Source organism: Nicotiana sylvestris, chromosome 3 (assembly GCF_000393655.2).
Source record: "Nicotiana sylvestris chromosome 3, ASM39365v2, whole genome shotgun sequence".
NCBI lineage: Eukaryota > Viridiplantae > Streptophyta > Magnoliopsida > Solanales > Solanaceae > Nicotiana > Nicotiana sylvestris.
This window is the reverse complement of record NC_091059.1, coordinates 169,265,127-169,291,071: the sequence shown is the minus strand read 5'-3', so window position 1 is coordinate 169,291,071 and position 25,945 is coordinate 169,265,127. Positions and strand designations below refer to the sequence as shown.

At 34.6% G+C, this 25,945-nt stretch overlaps 2 protein-coding genes across 3 annotated transcripts; one reads left to right on the top strand and one right to left on the bottom strand.

Annotated features, from left to right (window-relative positions):
- The first annotated feature begins 1,559 nt into the window (after positions 1–1,559).
- Positions 1,560–11,148, top strand: LOC104225716 (B3 domain-containing protein Os01g0905400-like). 2 transcript variants are annotated; one of them, XM_070171163.1, is made up of 7 exons: positions 1,560–1,690; positions 2,507–2,669; positions 7,294–8,200; positions 8,316–8,408; positions 9,182–9,259; positions 9,415–9,536; positions 10,639–11,148. In XM_070171163.1, the coding sequence occupies exons 2-7, from the start codon at positions 2,550–2,552 to the stop codon at positions 10,879–10,881; spliced, it is 1,563 nt and encodes a 520-aa protein (XP_070027264.1). In that variant the 5' UTR covers positions 1,560–1,690; positions 2,507–2,549; the 3' UTR covers positions 10,882–11,148. The 2 variants fall into 2 exon arrangements, with proteins under 2 accessions (XP_070027264.1, XP_009775871.1); XM_009777569.2 differs by having other exon boundaries at positions 1,590–1,690; positions 7,294–8,212; positions 10,639–10,971.
- Positions 11,149–12,015: 867 nt separating this feature from the next.
- On the bottom strand, positions 12,016–14,079 carry LOC104225715 (adenine/guanine permease AZG2). The gene has a single exon (XM_009777568.2). It carries the CDS (start codon positions 13,888–13,890, stop codon positions 12,265–12,267), a length of 1,626 nt encoding a protein of 541 aa, XP_009775870.1. The 5' UTR covers positions 13,891–14,079; the 3' UTR covers positions 12,016–12,264.
- Positions 14,080–25,945: the final 11,866 nt, after the last annotated feature.

The window sequence follows — 25,945 nt, the reverse complement described above, 5'->3', positions numbered from 1 at the left end:
TGGATTAGGTGTTGTTGTAAACAATTGGGAATTCTCTCTACGTCTCTCTCTATAGCTCAATCCCTAATTCCAGTAATGTAAAACAAAGGAAAAGAGAGCAGCAATTCCACTATTGACAGCCATTAAAAAGCTTTGAAGCTTTGAATTCGAATTTGGGTTTTCCAAAATCATTATTTGTTTGGATTGGGTGTTGTTGCAAACAATTGGAAATATTATTTGGAGTTTATATCTCAAATTTGAGGGTGTTTTGGTGAAGATTAGACCCGATTTTGGCTGAATTTCAGATTGAAACTCGAAGAAGAAGAAGAAGAATAAGAAGAAGAAGAAGAAGAAGAAGAAGAAGAAGAAGAAGAAGAAGAAGAAGAAAACATTACATGCATTATACTGCAGAAATTGTAGCAAAGCTGTAGTAAAATTGTAGAAAAATTGTATTCTGTTGTTTATGTATATTTTTTTATTTAAATATTGTATGAAAGTTAAACAATATTGTATAAAAATTATATTCAAGTTGTATGATATTGTAGTTGTATATAACTGAGTTGAAATAATGTATGAAAATGTTGATATGTTGTATATAAGTTGTATAATATATAATTAGTTGTATGAAATTTATTTTTACTATGGTAAATAGAATGACTTTACCTTCGGTTTGAATTTTCAGTTTATGCATAAACTAATAAAATTTCTTTTATTTATGCCCATAGAAACTGAAAGTAATCTACCTACACCAATTACCAGATACAAGAGGAGGTAAGGAAAAAGTTGAAGATTTAGGTTTAATTTAAAATTACTCGTTGATTTATGAGTTATCAAAGCGTATTCTCTTAAAATAACCACCTATATAGGTGAGGTCACATAGTTCGTAGATCTCTAGACAGCTAGGGTATTTAGATAATTGCACACTAAAATTAGATATGCATCTTTTAGAGCAAAGTCTAAAAGATGTTGGGTATTTAGATAATTAACTTGTTACTCTTGGGTTTAAAAGAAAAGTAAGAAAGAGGATTTTGAGCAAAGTCTATTAGAGTAGCAAATTTTGTTCGGAAATTCATTATTATTCAAAGCATTCCGTTTACTCGAGATATGGGGAAAAAGATAGAATCTGGAAAGAAGAGAGAAAAAAAGAAAATGGTGTAACTAAATCCCTTGATTGAAGGCATAAATAATGGATTGAGAATCTTTTAAGGTGGAATGTATATATTTTGTAGACAAAACTTGTTTAGGCCGGGTAATTAACTAAACATGAACATTTTTAATAATAAAGTTTGTAATAATGTATAGGTATGTAAAAATCCCTTTTTTAATCCCTCTTACTAGCTTATGCTGGAAGCCTGGAACAACCAAACGACTTCCTGAAGTAGTCCAAATGTTTCTACACGTGTTGAATAATTAAGTTACTTTAGAAGTTGATCAACAAACGTGATTTTTGCTTTATTTTTAATCTAAAAATAATCTTCTCTTTTTAAAAATAAATAAATAATGATCACGTGTATTGAGCGTGACATAATCCTAGTACAGATTCTGCGCTATATAGTAAAATCCGCACGAAAAGTTCCTACAGTAGAATAAAACATAAAAGCAACAAAAGGCTATTTTTTGGACAGTGCTCTGCAACTTGAACAAAAGTGAGAAACGGTAGCGAATCGATTCAGCTTACTCTCACCCTGCTGTTTTACTCTGTTTTCAGACGGTACGTATTATTATTTTCTTCTTCGTTGTTTCCGCTTTCTATTTTTTCTCAGTCTAGAAGTTCTTCATTTTTTTTCTTTGATTTTTAGCTGCTCTCAACCAGATAGTAGCCATGATTGTCATATAGGGTTATGTGAAAAAATGGTAATAGCTGATTATAGTGATGAGCTTGCTTAAAAATGGAAGGATCATGGCTGCATTAACACATCGATCGCTACCTTTATTGTTTCTGCTTTGATTGTTAACATATATGACTTGATCTCATAACGTGCATATAGCCGATTTCACTGAGGCGCAACCCTAGAAATTGAAGGGTCAGGCCTACATTACCATCTCTGGATAAAATGTTACTGTACTTCATTAATTATAGTATTAAAATATACTAGGTGATTTTTTCCTATCTGTCAAAGCCTTGGTGGATATAGTTACTTAGTATCTGTCTGGAATAGCCGTTGTGCTTGGAAGCTGGCCCACACACCATCATCATCACAAAAAATTTACTTTAAGTTTTCATTTTTTTGTTTTTTTTTCTCTCTTGAGCTTTTATAACTTTATACATATCAAGATTTAGACAAGAAAGTTACTTTGGTCTATTCTTGAGAATACAAAGTAGTCGAAAGAAATTGCAAAAGGGAAATGGACCATCTATTTGAATTTTAATAAATTGCCTAGATACTGTTATATCATTCTTCTGGCTATAGTTGCCATGAACATACTTTTGACATCTTACTATACCTTGGTCCACCCTTGCCCCCATTTTTTTCTTCTAAACTTAAAATTTTAGCTGATATTTTCGTGAGTTTCATATACTATATAGGAATTAGAAGTTTCTGGGGAGACATACTCTGTACTGGGAGGAGATGGCATGCGAGAAGGAAGCATCTGATGTGTACTGCAAGCAAAACGGCCTCTTGTTTCATGGAAAGAGAGTTTCTTCTTTCTTTAAAGTGATGATCGACAAAAGTTTCCACAAAATTCTGGTAGAATGTGATTTTTTTCTTTGTGTGCTTACTTTCTTTACTTAGTTTAAGTATTCGTTCTAAATGTACTGTTGGTTTTGATAACCATATTTGCAATTTCCAGTCATTCTTGAAGTTATATGTCTACTTTTTGATGACATCCTTTTGCTTAATATTTTGAAGACTAATCTTTATTTTTACTATAGTTTTTTCTCATCAATGTAGTTAAAATTTGTGAAAGACTAAATGACTGAAAAAGCATTTCCCAAATATGAACTTTAGCATACCCTTTAGGTTCATGATTGTACTCTATACTATTTTCCGTGGTATCCCAAGATGTCTTAGGAACTCAATCCGTCAATCGTCAATCTTTCAATAGAAGAAACAAGGTATAACACCTAGCTAACTAGCAGGCATCAAGTTATTAATGAAAAGACCTTTTCTAAGTTTTAAATTAGGTAAATGACCTCAAGTTATTTTTAATTGGTGGATGACCCTTTATTTAGATTAAAGAACATAAAAAATAAAAAAAGAAGAAGAATTGTCTGATTTTTTTTGTTCTTTTGTCTTTCCATGTTTGGATTAGTTTCAATTAAATCAACGAATAGTCGTTCTTATCAACTACCTTCTTGGTCGATTATCAATTTCTTGGTCGATTATCACCCTATTGTGGATAATCAACCTCCTTCTTGGTCCTTCATCAACCCATGATCACTAATCCAACTTTCTTCCCAGTCGATTATCAATTAATTCTTGGTGGATTATCACCCTATTGTCGATTAGTAACCTCCTTCTTGGTTGTTTATCAACTCGTGGTCGCTAATCAACCTCCTTCTTGGTCGATGTAGGTCATTTTCAACCTCCTTCTTGGTTATTTATCAATGATCAGTAATCAACCTCTCCTTCTTGGTCAATGGAGGTCATTTTCTTAATTTCAATCTTATGTGAAGAAAATAAAGGTAAAAGAAAATGAAAGTCATTTCCTTAGTTGAAGACTTACGGGGTCCTTTCAGTTAAATCTTCTCAAGATTCTGATATTCTGGACATGTCCATGTAGTGTTTCAGTTTATTCATCCCCTTGTATCTTCAATCCTTCTTGTCATATACTAAATTTAACTCCTCATAATCATCCTGAAGGCTGAATCAATACATTAATTCTACTTCTGCAAACGTGGCTGAAAATATATTTTTTACTGGAGCTTCTTTCTTGGTGTTTTGACTAGCGTGAAACGCCTCTAGACTTTTCTTTTCCTCATATGGAAAGCCTTCCAAACACTCCTAAAAAATTAAAATAGCATATCAGCGTATTTAAAGCAATACACTGCACAGAAAACAGTTATGGTATTGAACCTCATCCTTACATGCCCTTTGAGATCGTAAAATCAGATTCTTACTTGAGGCTAAATAGGGATTTTAGCAGATTCATTTGAACTCAGAAAGTCAAAGCTAAAGAATATCCCTTTGGATCTAAACTGAACGAGGCGATAAAAATCTCCAGAAATGATAAACTTTGACATAGTTAGCAAACTACAGGATTATTACTTATTAGGACCAATAAACACCATAAAAGTGGTTAACTTATTTTAATGAAAACAAGGTCTTGCTTATGTTCAGAGCTTCTGACTAAATTTCATTTGGGATAAGATTTGAACCTTTCCATTCTGAAATTAACAGATTAATGAAGTACAACTTAACTGATAAAATTTCAAGTGAATGCTCCACTGAAATATGAGATTGGTATTTGCTCTATAACAACTTTAAGACGATAGTGAATAAGTGATCTGATATTTGACAATCAAATGGAAGAAGAACTCAGTTAGGAACCATGAAAAGTGTAGAAATAATGAAGAAGATGCCAATGCACGGGGCGTAGAATCTGTACCTAATAAAGGAGGGAAGGTTGAACTGATAATATGTGAGCTGTGTAAGTCTACCACATTAAAAAAATTGAGAGAACGCAAAATCTTTACCAACTAAAGGATCTCTACCATAGCAAGTTTAATTTTGAGAGAACACAAGCAAAAGTCTGCAGGAATATATTGCTTATCAAAATAAACATATGAATAAATAAATGCAGGAGTATATTGAATATAAGTTACAGCTTCTGGAATAACACCACAATAGCTATTAACCAAGTAATCTTTCTTTTATGATCCTGTTTTGCCCTCATGATCGCTATATGTGCTCCAGGTAAATGACTTACCATAAGGAGGTTGTTACCTACTATTAATGATCATTTTATGATGCAGTTTACTCTGGTAGCTTAGTTTGATCCTCTTCCCATAAACTTCACTGAGATATACCTTATTTTTCTTATAGACCACACCCTAAGTTGTGCAATGAATGCAAATTAATGAAAAGATGAAAATTTTCTTGAAAAGGAAATTTTATGATACTTCTGCTATGGAACTTCGTGAGTAAACTGATTAAAAATTAGTACTGAAAGTGGTGGCTACTAACTTTTTGGATTTGAGAAACAGGTTTTTGACCTACTTCTTGAAAATATCGAAACAACTTTATCTTTGCGTTTATGGTCCTAGGTCCTCCATAGAGTGAGACTAGCTAGTTAGGAGTTAGACTAAGAATATAATTGGTCGTCTATTGATGCAGGGCTTTACCTGCTAGTTTTACTATACCAACCATTTATTTCGTATTTCGTATTCTGTATTTCATATCTCTTATATTGTTGTTATTGTATTATGCATTTTTATGGTACTAATATATTGGCTCCTGTTGCTTTTTTGAGCCGAGGGTCTCCTGAAAACAGTCTCTCTACCCTTCGGGGTAGGGGTAAGGTCTGCGTACATATTACCCTCCCCAGACCCCACTTGTGGGATTATACTGGGTCGTTGTTGTTGTTGTCCTCCATAGTTTTGTATAGATTTTGTTTCTTTTTAAGATAACAGAAGACGTATATCCTCTTCATGGTTCTTTACTATTATATGTTGTGTCATTCGTGTTGTTACCATAATACGTTGTTGTTACTATTGTTTGCAACTTGTTGCTTTATCTCCACTGCTCCGTGAGCCGAGGGTCTATCGGGCTCTTTACCTCTATAAGGTAGGGGTAAGATCTGCGTACGCACTACCCCAGTCCCCAGTTATGAGAATACACTGGGTTTTTTGTTGTTGTTGTTGTTGTTGTTTAGAAGACGTCTATCCCATTTAGCATTCTCATGATTCCAAAATCCTTAGATATAACTGCAATTTTATTTAAGGACACTACATAAATAGCACTACTTGGCCAGAATTCTTTTCCATAAACTCAACCCTTCATGGTTGTTCCTAACCTAGTGATGCGGAATAGGGAGAAGTAAATTTCAATTATGACTAGTAAATATTTGCTGCTACTTTTAATATAATTCAGATGTTTTGCATTGTTGCCATTTTGGAAGACCTTGCAGAATGCATATGTAACCTATAGAGAAGAGAGCTAATCCAACTAATCTGCTATTGAATTAGATATATAATAGGCTTGATTTCTTCTTTAGTTATGGTAGAGTTCGGTGCTATATCTACCGATTCATTCAAATAAACTGAGTGCAATAGTATCTATCTGATCTTCCTTTCCACCATCATCCAGAATGTCTAAGCATTTTCTTTAACCACTTGAATTTCCTAATATTAGTTTATCTTTCAGTACGTATCTATGCACTTGATAATGATCATGGTCTGCATTTGTCAAGTTTTGCAGTAGAGCCCAAAAGGCCTGTTTATGTTTTAAAACTCATGCCAAACATCTTTGAATTCTGAAACATCATATTTTCAACAGATTACCTGCTCTTATAAAACAAGAAAATCCTGGAAAGAATTCTTCAATTTTCACAAGCTATTGCTTCTAAAATGAGTATTCAGTGCCTCCTTAACTTCCCCAAATGAAAAAAAAAATATTATATGTTATATTGCTTTAAATTCACTCTGCTGGAAGGATTAAGAAGGTTCCCGTTTTCAAAGACCTTAACACAAAAATGAAATGCTTCATAAATTTTAAATTTAGAGAGACAACTGCTTATGAGCAACTTTAGTAATTGCGACCTGCAATAGGTGTTCTCGTGGACTTTCGTCCTCCCACAGTCCATGCACTTTGCGGAGCTTTGTCAAACCTATCCATTCACGCATCATGCTTCTGTATATTCTTTTAGTTACTTGAAAAACGTGTAAATCGTTTATAGTTAACATCATTTCTGGAATGATGATTCAAATCTTCCTTAAGTACCTCTCAAGTTTTTAGTGGGTAGATCATAAATCATTGATTAAGCCTTGAAGCTTCTTACAGGAATATATTTAACTGTGGTATCTAGGTATTTGCATATTTATGAAGCTTTATTTGTAGTTTACTGCAATTTGGTCTCCGGTAATAATGCTGTTAACAAACCAATTTTCATGGTTTTATTTTCTTTAGAAAATAACTGGCAAAAATGCATCAGTTACTATAACTTCTTATTTAATGTCTTGTACTTTATGTTGATCAAATGAAAGGTGTGTGTTGCTATCAAGACGCCTTGGCATTTTTTTTTTATAAGCAAATGTACCATACAGTACTCAAAAGACTTCTAAGGATATGGTCATAAACCTGTTTCTTTATCTTGAGTTATGTGTCGATTTTGTGTTATTTCTTAGTTTTAACTTTTGCAAATTCTTTTCAGTACTTTCCCCCCATGTTTGCTCAATCAGTTTCACACCTGACTGATCGGGAAACTTATCTGGAGGACTCGAGTGGACAGAGATGGAGGGTAACAATATGTAACCATGAAGGTTCACTTGCTATCCGACAGGGATGGCCTAAATTTTCATCTGAACATGGTCTAAATCTGGGAGACTTCTTGGTTTTCTACTATGTTGTTGAGGTTCAGTACTTCATTGTTCAAATATATGATAAAAGTGGTTGTCAAAAGATCAAGTTCTACAGTGACTCCGGCAAAGGGAAAAGAAAAACAAGGACTTATCCAGAAGCAACTTCCCAGGTTAAGCTGCTTCAGACAACTGATATAAATCCAGCCAACAAAAGGAGTAAAATATCTGCTGTATCAGAGTCCAAAAAGGTCCCATGCAAGACACATATTAAAAAGTTTGCAACGAACATTGATGCTGACACTGGGAAGGGACAATTAGTATATCCAGCTGTATACGTGGACGAATCGTTTTGTATGATTGATAGAGATGCTCAATATCATCAAGGAGACGACAGGTTGTGCTTACATCTGTCAAGTTTTGAAATGCCAGCAAGCAAACCTCTTGCAGAAGGAACTAGCAGTCTTTTAAAAGCTGACGGTGGAAATTCTATTCATGTTGAAACCAATTTAAGATCACAAACAGAACCAAATTTAGTAGTTGTTGCTGACTACTTAAATTCGGAAGAATTGTTGCCAAAGTTTGAGGCTGAAATCACGGGAACTGATATGGTACCAGCGAAAGATATTCCACTTTTGAGTCAAAAAGATCAAAATGATTGTCCAAGTGGTATTATCTCTTCTTCATTCTTGAAACCTGCTGCAAATATCAACAAAAATGATGGCGTATCAAATGTCACCAAATACCAAAATCATTGGATGAGTACTGACACTAGTTAGTTGCCTTTGCCCATTTCATTTTATCAATGTCTTATTATCCTTCATATAGTTTAATTGACTCCGATTTGTTTTCCTCACCCACATGATGGATATATTAGAGTCTATGATGTTGCAATCTGACAACAAAGATGGTCGCTGCACAGGCAGTAATCAAATTACTAGAGAGAAATCCAATGAAGCATCTTGGTTCGGTAAGCTTCTGATCGCCTCAAATTGTTAGGAATCTTTTTTTTGTTGTGTTGCAAGAATATACATGTTAGGGCTATGTCTATCTGAGTTGAGGCAGCAAGGGTTCAACTGAAGCTCGGTTTTGCTCACACTATGTCGAGCTTGACCTCAGTCATGAGCTGGTCTGAAATGCAGTTTCAAGTCGAGCTTAGATTCCATAAAGCTCAACTTTGTAGGCTTGTCAGCACAGCGAAGCCTTTTGTTCTTTTTGGTGATTAATTGTATACCAAATTACAATATTGTCCTTAATGTATGTGTTGGAAGACCCTAAATTTTGTTCTTTACTCGTAAGCTTCAAAAACTAATCCTCTCTCTTCTCCCGGTACTCATCACTATAAACCCTTCGCTGGGATTCATCTTGTTGTCCTATCCATCTAACTTTCTCATGTTTTTCCTCAGTTGCTACCTTTTCCGTGAAAACGTTGTTTCTACCCTCCATATTCGACATCATCAAAGATTTGGCTTCAACACCACATTCATGCTAACCAGTATCTATTTCATAATTAATTCCTTTGTTCGAAGCAACTGCTCTGTATTGTGTAATTCTAATTATATTTGAACTTGTAAATTCGTTTTTCTTGAACATGGGGAGAATATTTAAGAATATTGGGTGAAATATCCTTAAAATGCCTGGTTACCTCTACTCAACCCTGGCTGGTGCTTGATCGGCTAGTATTCGTTCTTATATTGTGACTTTATTGGATTTTTACATGGTAAATGTTTTTGCCACATGAAGCTAGGGAAACAAGACTAGTCAAGAAAGAATATGAGGAGACAGCAGCAGAAGCATATTATCCTGCTAGAGCAATAAGTGGTATGCTTTTTATTTCATTCTTGTATATTTTTACAACTTATTTGAACTTTGATTTCCTTTTTCATAACTGCAAATTGCCATTGCATGTTTGTGCTGTGCTTTGACTGCCTTTGAGCATCTTCTTCCTGCTTTCTGTTGTGATGTACATCATTCAGGAAAGGAGCCAGCAAATGGTGAAAAAGTCATCAAAAGTGAGCCTGCTGATTCAGGAGACATGCCATCTCTTAAGGCAGTCAGCTATTCATGTTTGCTGGAGGTCGATGGTCGAGATTTTCTGGTAACAGCTTGTTTAAATATCATTCGCTTCTCCATTTTGCCGAATTGCAGTAATCCTATTATCTGATGCACTCTCTGTGAATATTTTTCACTATTGGCATATATACTGCTTCAATTTATACAAGTCTTGAGTTTACCGCTGTCCGCTGAAGATGCATGCACTTTGACATTCTTTTCATCAAAGCTTTGCATTTGATAAGATGTTATAGAGGGAATATATGTTTTTGTCAGGACTCCTTTGGGCTTAAACACCATAAAATGTTTTTAAAAATTCATGAAGATCGAAGAGAAGTGATGATTACTTTGTAACTCAAAAATTGAAAAAGAAAAATAGATAAATAATAAAATGATGACTACAAGCCCATACACTGGATTTAGATTAAAACTTTTCCCTTTTTCAAGACTACTTCGTTTAAAGTAAGTATCCTGAAATCACACTGGACACATAGTAACTTATTATTGGTACTTTGATCAAGTATAATAGCTATGTTTCAAGTTTAGGTCTATGATGCAGGACATGCGAATGATGGCAGAATTTCTTTAAGTCTAAAGTTAATGAGTATCTTTTGGGATTATGAATATCCTTGAATCATGTCGAGGTATGATTTTCTTGAAATAACTGAATCAAATTGGCAAAATAATGGACATTTCTCTTTATACTCCTTTTTTTTGTCAGCAAATGGCTGATTTTGATCAACTCTTACAAGTGTGCAGACATCCTGTTAGGTTTGTCTTGTGAAAAAAGAGTTTGTGCTTCCTTGGTTTATAATGTTAAAAAAGAGGAAGATGTCATATAGGAGCATTAAAGTTTCTATGAAGCAACACCTACATAGCATTTATTCTTGAGATTTCCAGTCCTTTCATCACCTGAACACTATGTGAAACATTGCACTGCTGTTTGTGAGTTCGAGTTTTATAATCACCTGACCACCGCGCCCGTTCTTTTCTAGTGTAATTTCAGGCATATTGCCTAGTCTTTGGAGAATCTAGTGCGCTCTGCTCTGCAAAGCTGTTCTTGTAATTGGCTGAAGTTCTCTTTGTTTCCCAATATGTATATCCGTTTTCTCTCTCCTTGAATTTATGCCTCGTTTATGCCTGTGCAGGAACTACCAGAATCCTGGCGAAAATATTTAATGAAAAAGGCAAAGCTGGAAAGGTGGATTATTTTTCTACGAGGACCGGATAAAAAAATCTGGCCAATCATCTATCATCGCAGAGCAGGTGTTGATGTTTTGACAAATGGATGGAAAACTTTTGCTGCAGCTTATGGCCTGAATCGTGGAGATGATTGTCTTTTTGAACTTGAAAATCAGCTGGAATGTATATTTGCTGTACGTAAATTGTAAAAGTAAAATGCCAAAAGAACTACTTGGAGCCAATTATCTAGAGCAGTTACAAGAGGAATGAAACAGGAGCTATGCCCAGATTCTTATTTATGGTTTTTGAACAGCATTCAGTTGTTGCCTGGCTGGGTCAAAACTTGATTATGAAGTTGCCTGGCCAATTATCATTTTGAAGTTGCACTGTATTTGCAACTATGATGTTAGGACTCATCACAAATTATCATTTGGACGTTTGGATTATTTTGAAGCTCTACTCTTTTGAGTCTACTAGCATGTTTGTGTGAAAATTTTCTTATCTGAGGCCATCCATATTGCGGCCATTGAGACGCGAGGGAGGAAATATGTCGAGCGATCCTCCCTGATTGTTTCCTCGTCAAAGCTAAGAAAGTTTGCATTTGCGAGATCTTCGTCTAATTACAAGGCTTTTGTCGAGCAGCATCTCTATAATGAGATGGGCCAACTCGGACTCAGGAACTCCTAACCGTTCACTGAGCATTGTAATTCTTCGAAAAGAAAATTCATAGTCTGTTATTTCAAGGAAGCGTGCTCACTTGTTAAAATAGCATGAGCTAGTCAGTTTTTAAAAATAGCTAGCATCTACCAAGTCATTGAAAATAGTTATTGTTTTGTTAAAACATGGAACACCTATTGTTTTGTTAAAACATGGAAAGTTCCAGCATATTATATTGGATTATGGAGTGTTTGCATACGGGAAGTTACAGCAGAATATGCTGGATTACGAAGCTATTGCGTATGAACTTTCAGCATTAGCACATTATGAAATTCCAGCACATTATGCTACGTAGAAATTCAAACTTCTATGTGTGTTATGCTGGAATTTTTCCTAATTTTTAATGGTGTTTATTGTTAATGATTTTATCTTTACATAAAAAATTGCTAAATTCGATTGCTTTTGAAATTGCAACTATTTTTCAATTACCATTTGTAAATTTGGCTATTTCTATTTTTTATCCCGGTTTTATGTAGTTTTTTTTCTATGACCCACATAGGCAGAGTGACCTATCTATCCTATAAAGAAACAATAGAAAAGCAGTAATTAGACTTCACCAACAATAAGAAAAAGCAGCAAACTGTGTCCAAGGATCAGAAAGCTCTACGCTGCAGGAGGGAGAGATGAACACAGAAAATTATCAAAATCTTAATACTTGACACAGAATAGCTGAATACCACAAAGCCTAAGATGCACAAACGCCCTTGAAAGATCAATCTATCACATCTTGCCTTTTCCAACTGGATTTTTTAAAAAAAATTGATAAGGTGATCTCTCACGGTGGCCTGTGCATCTGCTATCACTACATGAAATAAAACAAAAACTACTTCCAACCCAAATGAACTACTAAATTACAATGATGAACAATCAAAATATCAAACAATTTCAATGTTCTGATCTGTAGTGGCAGCTGACACTTGATTTTGCTCCTTCACCACCATCTTTCTCATTCTCATCAACCACTTCACCCAACAATCCATACTATCATACAAACTTAGAGCAATATACACTCCAATCCCACCAATAATACCATTGGAAATTGAGTATGTCAAAGGCATTAGAACCATAGTCACAAATGCAGGCACTGCATGCTTAATATTATTCCAATCAATATCTTTAACAACTTTCATCATCAACACACCAACCATTACCAAAGATGGACCTATAGCCCAAGGTGGTACACTAGCAATCAAAGGTGTAAAAAACAAAGACAATAGAAAATAAAATCCAACGATAATCGCCGTTAGTCCTGTCCTACCACCTTCTTTAATCCCAGCTGATGATTCTACAAATGTGGCTATAGGTGAAACTCCTAGTGTTGATGCAACAATTGTTGATCCTGCATCTACCATATATGCTATATATTCACCTTCAAATTCTCCTTCTTCATTAACAAATCCACCAATTTCAGCCATTGTATATAATGTACCTGTTGTAGCTAGTACATCTATGTATAACAATGTTAATAATGCCACCCATACTTCACCATTATTAAAATGGCTAAAATTAATAGCTCCAGCTGTGGACTCAATTTTATGAAAATCTACCACTTTTTTGAAGTACTCATAACTTGAATTACCTGATGTTGTGTTAGGAAAAATTGTAACAGCAGTATTCCTAATCCAAGAAACTAATGTCACAAATAAAATACCATATATCATACTACCTTTAATTTCCTTCATTAGTCCATAACACATAATTATAAATCCAACTGAACTTAACCAAAAAGTTGGGCTTTGCATTTTCCCGCCGGTGCATTCTCCGGTCACCGGATTTGTACTAGAGCAAGCAGTGAGGGTCAATAGAGTAGATGGATCTGGGCCGACTAGGCTCACTCCTTGATGGGCTTGTAGGCCCACAAATGCAATAAAAAGCCCAATACCAGCCGCACAAGCCAATCTTACAGGCTGAGGAATAAACCGGGCTATTCTCCCACGAAGCCCAAATACAGCTATAGCAAGAAAAGCACAACCTTCAACTAAGAAAATTGCCATAACAGTTTGATATGACATTTTTCCAGACCCATGAAAGCCCACTAAATTATAAGCTAAATAAGCATTTGGGCCCATACCTGGGGCCAAGCCCAAAGGAAGATTTGCCAAAAAGCCCATAGCAAATGACCCAATCATAGAAGCTAAGGCAGTAGCAACAATAAGATCACTCCTCATTTTGGAAACACACTTTTCATAACCTTCATTTGGTTTCAACATGCACTCTGGAGTTGCACGTGTTTGGTTCGCCGGAAAAGTGCAGTCGGAAACGGAGCAAGTGCCGCCGGAGTCCGATAAAACGCTGGCGTTGACGGTGATGATGTAAGCCATTGTAAGAAACGTCGCCGTACCAGCACGAAATTCTTTAGTAAAAGAGCTTTTTCTAGCTTCTAACTTGAAGTATTTGCCAATTTTACTCTTTGAAATTGCTTCGTTTACTCTCATCTCCATTTTGGTCAAAGATTTTCTAAGTTTAGTGAAAGAACCAGTTGAACAGAGCTCTCTCCCCATATCTTTTTCTCACCTTGGTTTTGTGTTTGTTTCTTTGAATGCTTACATGGGAAAGCTAAGCAGTAGTAATATAAGGGAGGAAGAGAGTTGTAATTTAGTGTGGGATTGTAGTAATTTAAGGAATGAATCAGTATGGGTATTTTAATAATGAGATAATTTGAGTCATGCGGGCTGACGGGTACAGATTTTGTTAATTGTTATGTGGTCATTATAGAACAAAAAGTAATTAAACTCATGTCTTTTAAGGTTGTTTTTAGTGGGTTAGTATGATTATTATGGTACAACACCCCCCCCCCCCACACACACACCCCGATAGTTCTTTTTAAGACTTAACTTATATACAGTGCACTGTAAAAAGATTTTTTTTGGTTTTTCACCCGGTGTCCGATACTCATATTGGAGTCTGGCTATATCTGGATTCGTGTCGCGTAGGGCCCCACTCGGGGGAAGCGCTCTCTATCAAGGATTTTTCCACTACCCAGAGCTCGAACTCGAGACATCTGGTTAAGGAAAGAGCAGTCTCATCCACTGCACCACATCCTTTGGTGGTCAGTGTAAAAAGTTTTTATATCGCCAAATGTATTTTAGCTTGTTTTAACATGTCAACAACATACCCGGTGTGATTTTACAAGTAAAGTCCAGGGATGGTGGAGTATATGCAAACTTTGTCCCTATCTCGTCGGATAAAAAAAAATAGCGTTTCAAAACAAGTTTGATTGTTTTAACATGTCAATTACCTCATTTTCCAACTCACTAATGTAAGTTGTTATAGCAATTACATGTGCAATTATTTACCTAAATAAAAGTTTTTTTATGCTATCAATATATAGAGGTTAAGCTCTTTTTTTGAAAAATAAATAAAAGGGATTATTAGGTTATTCTTCTCGGTCTTAACTTGGAAATGAAGGCATGAGCTAATTTTGTGGAGTTCTAATGTTTGTTAGATTAAGAACAGAGATAATGTCAAATTGTAGTGTTGAGAGCTTTGCATAGGATCAACTTGTAGTCTTGTTGACTGTTGACATTGTAGTTTACAGGATTTTATGGATAAATTGCTAGTGGTAATAATTATAAATCTAATCTGACAATCACTGAATTCAAAGCCAAGAAAGATCTTTGACTAGTAAGTGAATTATCACAATTTGCACAACGATTAACGAGAAAGGTATAATGATTTTCCTATATATGTTTTTATAAAAACATTCCTTAAAATTACCAAATTGTAATTTTTGCTTCATCGTTTTGTATAAATCTTGGTGTGAATTAATAATTCCGAGCACCCTCCCCCCCACGCACCCCTTTTTGTCCCCACCCCACCGTAAAAAATGAAAATGCAATCTTTATTCTAATTTCTGCTCTCATTTTCCAAAGGCATACCACCTCCAGTCATATTATTTATTTATACACTCAACAACAACGACATCGGCCCCGTATAATCTCACAAGTGAGGTTTGGGGAGGGTAATATATATGCAGACCTTACCCCTACCCAAGGGGCAAAGAGGTTGTTTTCAGGAGACTCACGGCTCAAGAAAGCAATAAGAGACGATATATTAGTACCACCAAAAGACTCATAATAAAATAACATCAATATATGAGATATGAAATACGAAATACGAAATACGAAATAGATGAATGGTGTAGTAAAAACCAGTAGATAAAGTCAAAAGTCATGCATCAGTAGACGACCAATAGCATTCTCAGACTAACTCCTAACTGGCTAGTCTCACTCTATTGTGTTGTTGAAATATTCCTTAAGAAAAATACTTAGTAGCCTTAATTATATGAATATTTGTTCAAACTGTCCTTTATCTTTCCTTGAGATGTCCCACCTAATAAATATATATATATATATATATATATATATATCAAAAAGATTAATAGTATTATTCAAATTGAACAGTTTTTTTTTTTTTTGGGGAAAATGAATATGATAGGCTAGTATAATGAAACCAAGAAAATTGAAAAGGTTAGGCAAGTTAGTTTGGTATCACATCATGAACTATAATGGACTGATTGACGGCAAAAAGGACAGATAAAATAGTCAAATATATATATAATGACCAACTCATGAATTCACAGGTTCATATTTCTCCACCAAACACCAATGCCTTTTTGTTTATACTTTATAGGCCAAACCCACAAATTATGTGCTACTTCATAGTATGTCCCAACGAGATTTTCATTTCACTACATTACATCAAACTCCACTTTGCAATCTTGTCTCAAAGATTTTATTCCCTTCAAAATATTAAGAAAAATCTCTATTCAATCTTTGAACAAATCCAAAATTCATACTTATATACTTTTTCTACCTGCAAATTAAAATTATTCCAGATTTTAGGGAGTAACAAAGACTCATTAGAGTAGGTATACTCACCCCCCCCCCCAACGCCAATTAAGAAAAGAAACTTCTTTTAATTTCTTTCCAACTTTAAAATTTTTAGAATGGTTAGATTAATATTATTCTGAAAAGTGGCCTTCTGTCACAAAAAAAAAAAAAAAAAAAAAAAAGAGGATAGCATATATTTTGGCTCCACTATTGATTAAAGACTTTCTTATAAGTGAAGTTAGGTAGCCATTTAATCGTTTAAAGGGAGTTAGTAGTAAAAAATATAAAGAAAAAAAAAGTTGCCTTTAAACAGCACTAGCTAGAATTTAAGTAAGTAAAAGAAAAGGCCAAAATAGAGTAGAGCTAAAGTTTGCGCACTGTTAACTTTTAACTCCACTAATTAATTTGTAAAAGGTAATACTCAATGCTCATGGTATCCAACACATTAGCTTGAACTTTCACTTCTTGATGATAAAGGTAGAAGAAATAAAGGTGAATAATTATATTCTTAATGTCAATGTTTGGAAAACCAGATATTTAAAGAAAAAAAATTAATTCAAAAGCAGATACATGATATAAAATTTATGAGTTTTGAATTTTATAACAATTTTAAATATTAATAACTAGATTTTTGATAATATTTATACGTATCTTGTGAATTTCTTAATGTTAAATACAAAATTTAGAAAAAATTTAGTAGATTTGACCAAACTCATAAATCACCATAAAAGAGCAGGTTAATATCAAGCGCGACCTTTGTATTCTTCGTCCAAATTTGTCTTCACATCTAAAAGTTGCTATGACAAGACATGCACAAATTTTTTTATGTTATAAATATATTATATTATGAATGTTCATTTAGTACTCCGTTGTTAATAAGTTTCTTGAAGAAGTTTATCCATATAGAACTCCACCGTAAATATGTTTATCTATTTAGTACTCTACTGGAAATAAGCTTCCTGAAGAAGCTTATCACTTCGGTACCCGGTTATGGATAAATATTACCCCCGGTAGAAGATTATTCATACCGGGTATAATAAGCTTATCCTTTCAGTACCCAGTTATGGATAAACATTACCCCTGGTAGAAGATTATCCATACCGGGTATAATAAGCTTATCCTTTCAGTACCCAGTTATGGATAAATATTACCCCCGATAGAACACTATCCATATCGGGTATAATAAGTTTATCCTTTTAGTACTCCGTTATGGATAAATATTGCTCTCAGTAGAAGATTATCCATATCTGGTATAGTAGCAGCTTACACAGCAGCTTCCTTTCTTCTATAAATAGAAGTGATTTCAGTTCATTATGTACATCAGTTTGAATTCGAATAATATAACAGTTTCTCTCTATACTTGTCTTTACTTTACAGTCTTTATTTTATAGCACGTTATCAGCACGAGACTCTTACATCTCGAGCAAATACTTTGAAAGTATTAGAGGTAAGAACTTTCTTTTCCTAATAATGTCAAATCTTTCTAAACTTGAATTTGTAGCCCTGGATATATCGGGCAAAAGCTACATGTCTTGGGTGTTTGATGATGAAATTCATCTTGATGCGATGGGTCACGCAGACACCATCAAGGATAAAAATCAGGCATCAAACCAAGACCGTGCCAAAGTAATGATATTCCTACGCCATCACCTTGATGAGGGCCTGAAAATGGAATATCTCACTATTAAAGATCCGGTCATACTGTGGAATAATTTGAAAGATAGATATGACCACCTGAAGATGGTCGTTCTTCCACAGGCACGTTATGATTGGACTCATCTAAGGCTACAAGATTTTAAATCTATTAGTGAGTATAATTCTGCTATGTTCAGAATTATTTCCCAATTGAAATTATGTGGTGATAATATTACTAATCATGATATGTTGGAGAAAACTTTCACCACTTTTCATGCCTCGAATATGCTCCTGCAGTAGCAATATCGAGAGATGAGATTTAAAAAGTATTCTGAACTTATCTCACATCTTCTTATAGCAGAGCAACATAATGGGTTATTAATGAAAAATCATGAAAGCCGGCCTATTGGTTCTTGTCCATTCCCTGAAGTGAATGAGACGAACTTCCACCAAGCTAAACGTGGAAGAGGTCGTGGCCCCAGTCGTGGTTATGGCCGTGGTCGGGGAAGAAACCCCAATCATGGTAATAATAATGCACCAAAGAAGCCTCCTCACCACCAACAGTGGAAAAGGAAGGAACAAAAGCATGAAGCGGTGCAAGCGCCAAATGCAGAAAATGCATGCTATAGATGTGGAGGAAAAGGGCACTGGTCACGTACCTGTCGTACGCCAAAGCACCTGGTTGAGCTTTATCAAGCCTCCCTGAAGAAGACAGAGAAAAATGTTGAAGCAAATTTTATTTCTGAAGATAATTTAGACTTCATGCATTTGGATGTAGCTGATTACTTTGCACTCCTAGAAGGAGAAACAAGTCATGTAATCGGTAGTGAATCTGTAGAAATGTAAATATTTCAATTTTTGTTGTTTGTAATAGATAGTATGGTTATGTAATTGTTGTACATAAATAAAAGTTATGCTTTGATAATGATGTTTACTATAATATATTTTATTTATGTTATTTTGAAGAATATGGATAACCCTCAAATTATGTTTGGATCAAAGACAAATCATGAAGATATTTGTGTTATTGATAGTGGAACAACTCATGCCATATTCAACGATCAGAAATACTTTTCTTATTTGCATAAGGAAAAAGCAAATGTTTCAACAATTTCTGGTAATATAAGTTTGATTGAAGGCTCCGGAAGAGCCATAATATTTCTGTCTAAGGGAACAAAACTTATTATAGACAATGCATTGTTCTCCTCCAAGTCCCGAAGAAACTTGTTGAGTTTTATAGATATCCGCCGAAATGGGTATCATGTTGAGACAATAGATGAAATGAACAGGGAATATCTTTGTATTACAAAGAATATTTCTGGCCAGAAATGCATTGTAGAAAAGTTACCAACTTTATCTTCTGGCTTATACTATTCAAAAATTAGTACAATTGAAGCACACTCTATCGTAAACCAGAAGTTTACGGATTCAAATATTTTTGTGCTTTGGCATGGCCGTTTGAGCCATCCCGGATCAATAATGAGAGACGAATTACTGAAAATTCGAGTGGGCATCCATTAAAGAACTTGAAGATTCTTACAAATGACGAATTTTCTTGTGATGCTTGTTATCAAGGAAAAATGATCACTAGACCATCACCAATGAAGGTTGGTATTGAATCCCCTGCCTTTTTAGAGCGTATACATGGGGATATATGTGGACCTATTCACCCACCAAGTGGGTTGTTTAGATATTTTATGGTCCTAATAGATGCATCTTCAAGATGGTCTCATGTGTGCCTACTATCATCTCGCAACCTGGCGTTTGCAAAGCTATTAGCCCAAATAATTCGATTATGGACACAATTCCCAGATTATCCTATAAAGGCTATTAGCCTTGATAATGCTGGAGAATTCTCATCTTAAGCTTTTGATGATTATTGTCTATCCATTGGGATAAAAGTTTAACATCCTGTAGCTTATGTTCATACTTAAAATGGCCTTGCAGAGTCATTTATTAAACGCCTGCAATTGATAGCAAGACCACTACTTATGAAAACAAAATTTCCCACTACTGCTTGGGGCCATGCTATCTTGCATGCAACATCACTTATCCGTCTCAGACCGACACATTATAATAAATATTCTCCGTCACAATTAGTTTTTGGTCATGAACCAAATATTGCTCATCTACGAATTTTCGGATGTGCTGTATATGTGCCAGTAGCACTACCACAACGTAATAAGATAGGACCACACAGAAGGATAGGAATATATGTTGGGTTTGAATCACCCTCTATTATTCGCTATCTCGAACCATTGACATGAGATTTATTTACTGCTCGATTTGCAGATTGTCGGTTTGATGAAACAAATTTTCCACAATTAGGGGGAGAGAAAAAGGAAATCAAAAGAGAAATTGTGTGGAAAATTTCATCATTATCTCACTTTGATCCCCGTACCCCTATATGTAATCAGGAGGTCCAGAAGATCATCCATTTACAGAATATAGCAAATCAAATGCCAGACGCATTTACTGATTTGAAAAGGATAACTAAGTCACATATCCCAGCAGAGAATGTGCCTATCCGAATTGATGTCCCAGTAGGACCATCTACTAGCATGAGAGATAGTGAACCTAAAGCACGCCTGAAGCGTGGTAGGCCTTTGGGTTCTAAGGATCGAAATCCTCGAAAAAGAAAATCGACAAATGATCAAAACGATACTATGAAGGGATCTCCTGAAGAGACCCAAAATCTGATTAGTTCTGAGATTCCTGAAGAAATCAATGAACCCGAAGCTCATGTGAGTGAAGAACTTTTAATAAGTTCGATCGGTGATGGGATTAATTTAAATCGATCTGAAATAGTGGTGGATAATATTTTTGCATATAATGTTGCACTTAATATTATGCAAGATAGTGAGGATCTTGAACCTCGATCTGTCGAAGAATGTCGACAAAGATCTGATTGGCCAAAATGGCAAGAGGCAATTCAATCGGAATTGAAGTCACTTGCTAAAAGAGAGGTCTTTGGACCAGTAGTCCAAACACCTGCTGGTATAAAACCAGTTGGTCATAAATGGGTTTTTGTGCGAAAAAGGAATGATAAAAATGAAGTTGAAAGATACAAAGCTCGCCTTGTTGCACAAGGATTCTCACAACGACCTGGAGTCGATTTTGATGAAACATATTCACCTGTTATGGATGCCATAACATTTCGATATCTCATCAGTTTAGCACTACATGAAAAGCTTGAAATACATCTAATGGATGTAGTTACAGCTTATCTGTACGGTTCACTTGATAATGAAATTTATATGAAAATCCCTGAAGGATTTAAAATGCCTGAAGCAAAATCTCAGGAAATGTATTCAATCAGATTACAAAGATCTTTGTACGGTTTAAAGCAATCTGGGCGCATGTGGTATAATCGCCTTAGTGAATATTTGCTGAAAGAAGGTTACATAAATGATGTTATTTGTCCATGTATTTTTATAAAGAAAATGGCATCAGAATTTGTTATACTTGTTGTTTATGTTGATGACATAAATCTTGTTGGAACTCCAGAAGAGCTCCAAAAGGCAATTGAATATCTTAAGAAAGAATTTGAGATGAAAGATCTTGGAAAGACAAAACTTTGTCTTGGTCTGCAAATTGAACATTTAGCAGACGGGATCTTTATCCATCAATCTGCCTATACAGAAAGGGTCTTAAAACGCTTTTACATGGACAAAGCGCACCCATTGAGTACACCAATGGTTGTTCGATCACTTGAAGTGAATAAGGATTTGTTCCGACCTCCAGAAGAGGACGAGGAACTCCTTGGTCCCGAAGTACCCTATCTCAGTGCAATTGGTGCACTAATGTATCTTGCTAATGCTACAAGGCCTGACATAGCATTTTCTGTTAATTTACTAGCAAGATATAGTTCTTCTCCTACACGGAGACATTGGAACGGGATTAAGCATATATTGCGATATTTAAAGGGAACTCTTGATATGGGTTTGTTTTATGCTAACAAAGATAGTGCAGACCTTGTTGGTTATGCAGATGCAGGTTATTTATCTGATCCCCATAAAGCTCGATCTCAAACCGGCTACGTATTTACATATGGAGGTACTATCATATCATGGCGCTCCACAAAGCAATCTATTGTTGCTACTTCTTCAAATCACGCTGAGATAATAGCTATTCATGAAGCAAGTAGGGAATGCGTATGGTTGAGATCAATAATTCATTTTATTCGAGAAAAATGTGGTTTGGAATGTGAGAAAAGACCCACAATTTTATACGAAGACAATGTTGCATGCATAGCCCAATTGAAGGGAGGATTTATAAAAGGAGATAAAACGAAGCACATTTCACCAAAATTATTCTACACACACGATCTTCAGAAAAGTGGTGACATTAATGTGCAACAAATCCGTTCAAGTGATAATCCATCAGATTTATTCACTAAATCTTTGCCAACTTCCAACTTTTGAGAAGATGGTATACAAGATTGGAATGCAGAGACTCAAATATTTGAAACAAGGTTTTCATGAGGGGGAGTAAAATACGCGATGCACTCTTTTTCCCTTACTAAGGTTTTTTCTCATGGGGTTTTCCTTATAAGGTTTTTTGAGGCACCTGGCAATTCGTCTTACTAAATATGTGTACTCTTTTTTTTCACTGGGATTTTTTCCCACGTGATTTTTCCTAGTAAGGTTTTAATGAGGCACATTATCTTTTAATGAACATCCAAGGAGGAGTGTTATAAATATATTATATTATGGATGTTCATTTAGTACTCCGTTGTAAATAAGCTTCTTCAAGAAGCTTATCCATATGGGACTCCACCGTAAATATGTTTATCTATTTAGTACTCTATTGGAAATAAGCTACCTGAAGAAGCTTATCACTTCGGTACCTGGTTATGGATAAATATTACCCCCGGTAGAAGATTATCCATACCGGGTATAATAAGCTTATCCTTTCAGTACCCAGTTATGGATAAACATTATCCCCGGTAGAAGATTATCCATACCGGGTATAATAAGTTTATCCTTTCAGTACTCAGTTATGGATAAACATTATCCTCTGTAGAAGATTATCCATACCGGGTATAATAAGCTTATCCTTTTAGTACCCAGTTATGGATAAACATTACCCCCGGTAGAAGATTATCCATATCGGGTATAATAAGCTTATCCTTTCAGTATTCCATTATGGATAAACATTGCTCTCAGTAGAAGATTATCCATATCTGGTATAGTAGCAGCTTACACAACAACTTTCTTTCTTCTAAAAGTAGAAGTGATTTCAGTTCATTATGTACATCAGTTTGAATTCGAATAATATAACAGTTTCTCTCTATACTTGTCTTTACTTTACGCTCTTTATTTTATAACATTTTACAAGTTCAATGCATCTCTCTCTTCTTTTTTTTGGCCGCTTTTTTTTTTTTTTGGTAACTCGAACTAGATCGATATTGCGCTATAAAACTTTCTTCCTCCGCATCTTAAAATTTTTCGTATTTTGTGTTTCTTTTCATGTGGTCATTATATGGGTAAATTCTAATTTAAATTCAGTAAATTCAAAATAATTGAATAAATGTGATTTTACTATATGTATAATTATGTTAATTTATTATATTTGTAAATATGTATGTAGTTCGATCAAAAAAGAATAGTTTAATTAAATCCAAATTTTCATCCTAAATCCGCTTCTAGAGAGTAATTCAAACGGTTGTTTTCATACTGGGAGAAGCTTAGACAAGGATATATAATGACTATTGGCACTTTTTAAAACCTACTAGTAACATGTAAAGGCAATTTAGACAGTGGCAGACACGTTATGAGAACTAATTTGGACTTTGTTTGACGTTTTTAGACCTATAATAAAGGTCAAAAAAGAGCTTATCCCAAAAGGAAATAGGTTTGGACTTTCACCATATGAAACTTATCAACGGCCATCTATTTTTGATATTGGATTTGATTTCACAAGAAAATGTGTACCATATATAAACAAGTCCCGTTAAACGCGGATTAACAAGTTAAATTTTATGGGTTCAATTGTTATATTTTTAGTATTGAACTCATTATAGTCTCCCTATAATGGACCTTATGCAGCACGTATTTACATTAACCAGGGCTTTAATACGGATATCGGACATCTAGCCAGAATAAGACACACAGTATATTAGTAAAAAGAATAGTATTTAAAGTTTGTGTACGTGTAATTTTTTTCCTCAAGGTTAGGTACAATTCCACATTTTGATGTCCTCCAAAGTCCAAATTCACCAAGTCGGCAAGACCTATAATGATTAATGTACGTTAAAGATTGTACTAGAGAGCAAGCTAGTATCATTATACTATTTTTCTCAGGCAAAACAAAATAAAAGCTATTATTATTAACATTGTATTTTAATCAGATTTTATCCCATCATATCTTGTATTTTTTTTAATATTTAAAGGTCAAACATGAATTATTACGTAAATATCTAGATATAAAACGTATGATATGATGATGTTTATGAAACTGCTCTTCAGATTTACTTCCGGTTTAGCTTTTAGAAAACTTAAGCTGTTGTCTGATTTGATTTAGTTTTTGAGAAAACGTTTAGGGAAATATTGCATTAGTTTCTGAGAAAAATATAAAAGAAATTTATTTTATTTTTAAAAAATTTCTCTTTCGATATTTGGTACTCGCATTAAGACCAATCCGAATTTCCGAGGAGAAATTCAACAATAGCCAGATTTACAACTGGTCGTTCAAAAATAGCCCAGTTTCAAAAGTAATCGAAATTTAACCACTTTTTATGTAAAGATAAATCTGAGCGAAAACACTATTCAAAACCCGGAAAATACGTCAGTATATTATACTGGAGTTCCAGGATAAGTATGCTGGAACTCCAGCATAATATGATAGAGTTCCAGCATAAATACACTAGAACTCCAGCATAATATACTGGAGTTCCAGCAAGTATAATTGTCCAGTATAATATACTGGAGTTTGGAGCACCGGTGCTCCAGTCTCCAGTATATTATACTGGATTCAGCAAAGTATACCCGGTCCAGCATAATATGCTGGAGTTCATACACAGGTGCACCGAACTCCAGTATATTATGTTGGACCGGTCCTTGTTGCAGCAAAATAGTGATTATTTTTCATTGACTTCGTAAATGTTGGCTATTTTTGAATGACCAGTCCGAAAACTGGCTATATTGTGCTAGTTTTACGAATTTCCGCCGTATAAGGCCCATTAAAGAGGAAAGAGCTCCTTAATATGAATTTTTTATTCTCGAATCCGAAAACACTGGTTAAAAATAGAGCCGTGGAGCGATTCTATCCATCTCACAATATATTGCCCTAATTACATTTAAAGAGTAAAACCCCCACAATTCTTAATAATTGAAGAAGTCTGCGATTCCTCACTATGTTCAAAATCTTTTTTCTAAATTCTCTCGTAATTAGGGAGATTCTAATTCAGTGGTCATAATTAGCAGGCTTTTTGCACTTTTAAGGAAAAAAATATAGCTTAAAATACAAGGATAGATGGCAACGCGTGCTTTGTCATGGATTGCACATATCTTTATGGGGACATGCAGCTTATAAAATAAATATTAGCTTATTAAAGTTTGAACATTATTAGCAATAGGCACTACTTCTTGGACAGGAATATTGAGTTTAAAATCATTTTACAAAAACATTATAATATAATACAATAAAAGAATATTAGTATACGTTGCTGGGTCCAAATTGTTGGTTAATTCGCATAAAGGTTGTAATATAGGTGAGACAAACAGAAATAATTTCTTGCATAAAGTAGAAAAAACATTACTAATATACAAACATGTAATTATGGCGTGGTCGATGTTTAAATGGTTAAAGTAACTCAATTATGAAACAATTCAATAGATAAATAAATAAATACAAATGTGAAGATGGGTCCATCTTTTGAGAGACTGCTATGGGTTCAGAGTGGATATTAGGTGGGCATAGATTCAAGCCGTGGTTATATGTGGAATTTCAGATAATGGTAATGTGGAAAATGTATCAAATTCAAACAAGATTATATGAGCTAACTAATCATTTCAATATTGTATGATTGTATCCAAATTCACTCCCTCTTTTATTTTCAAATTTGACAGCACAAAATGAGTAGAAC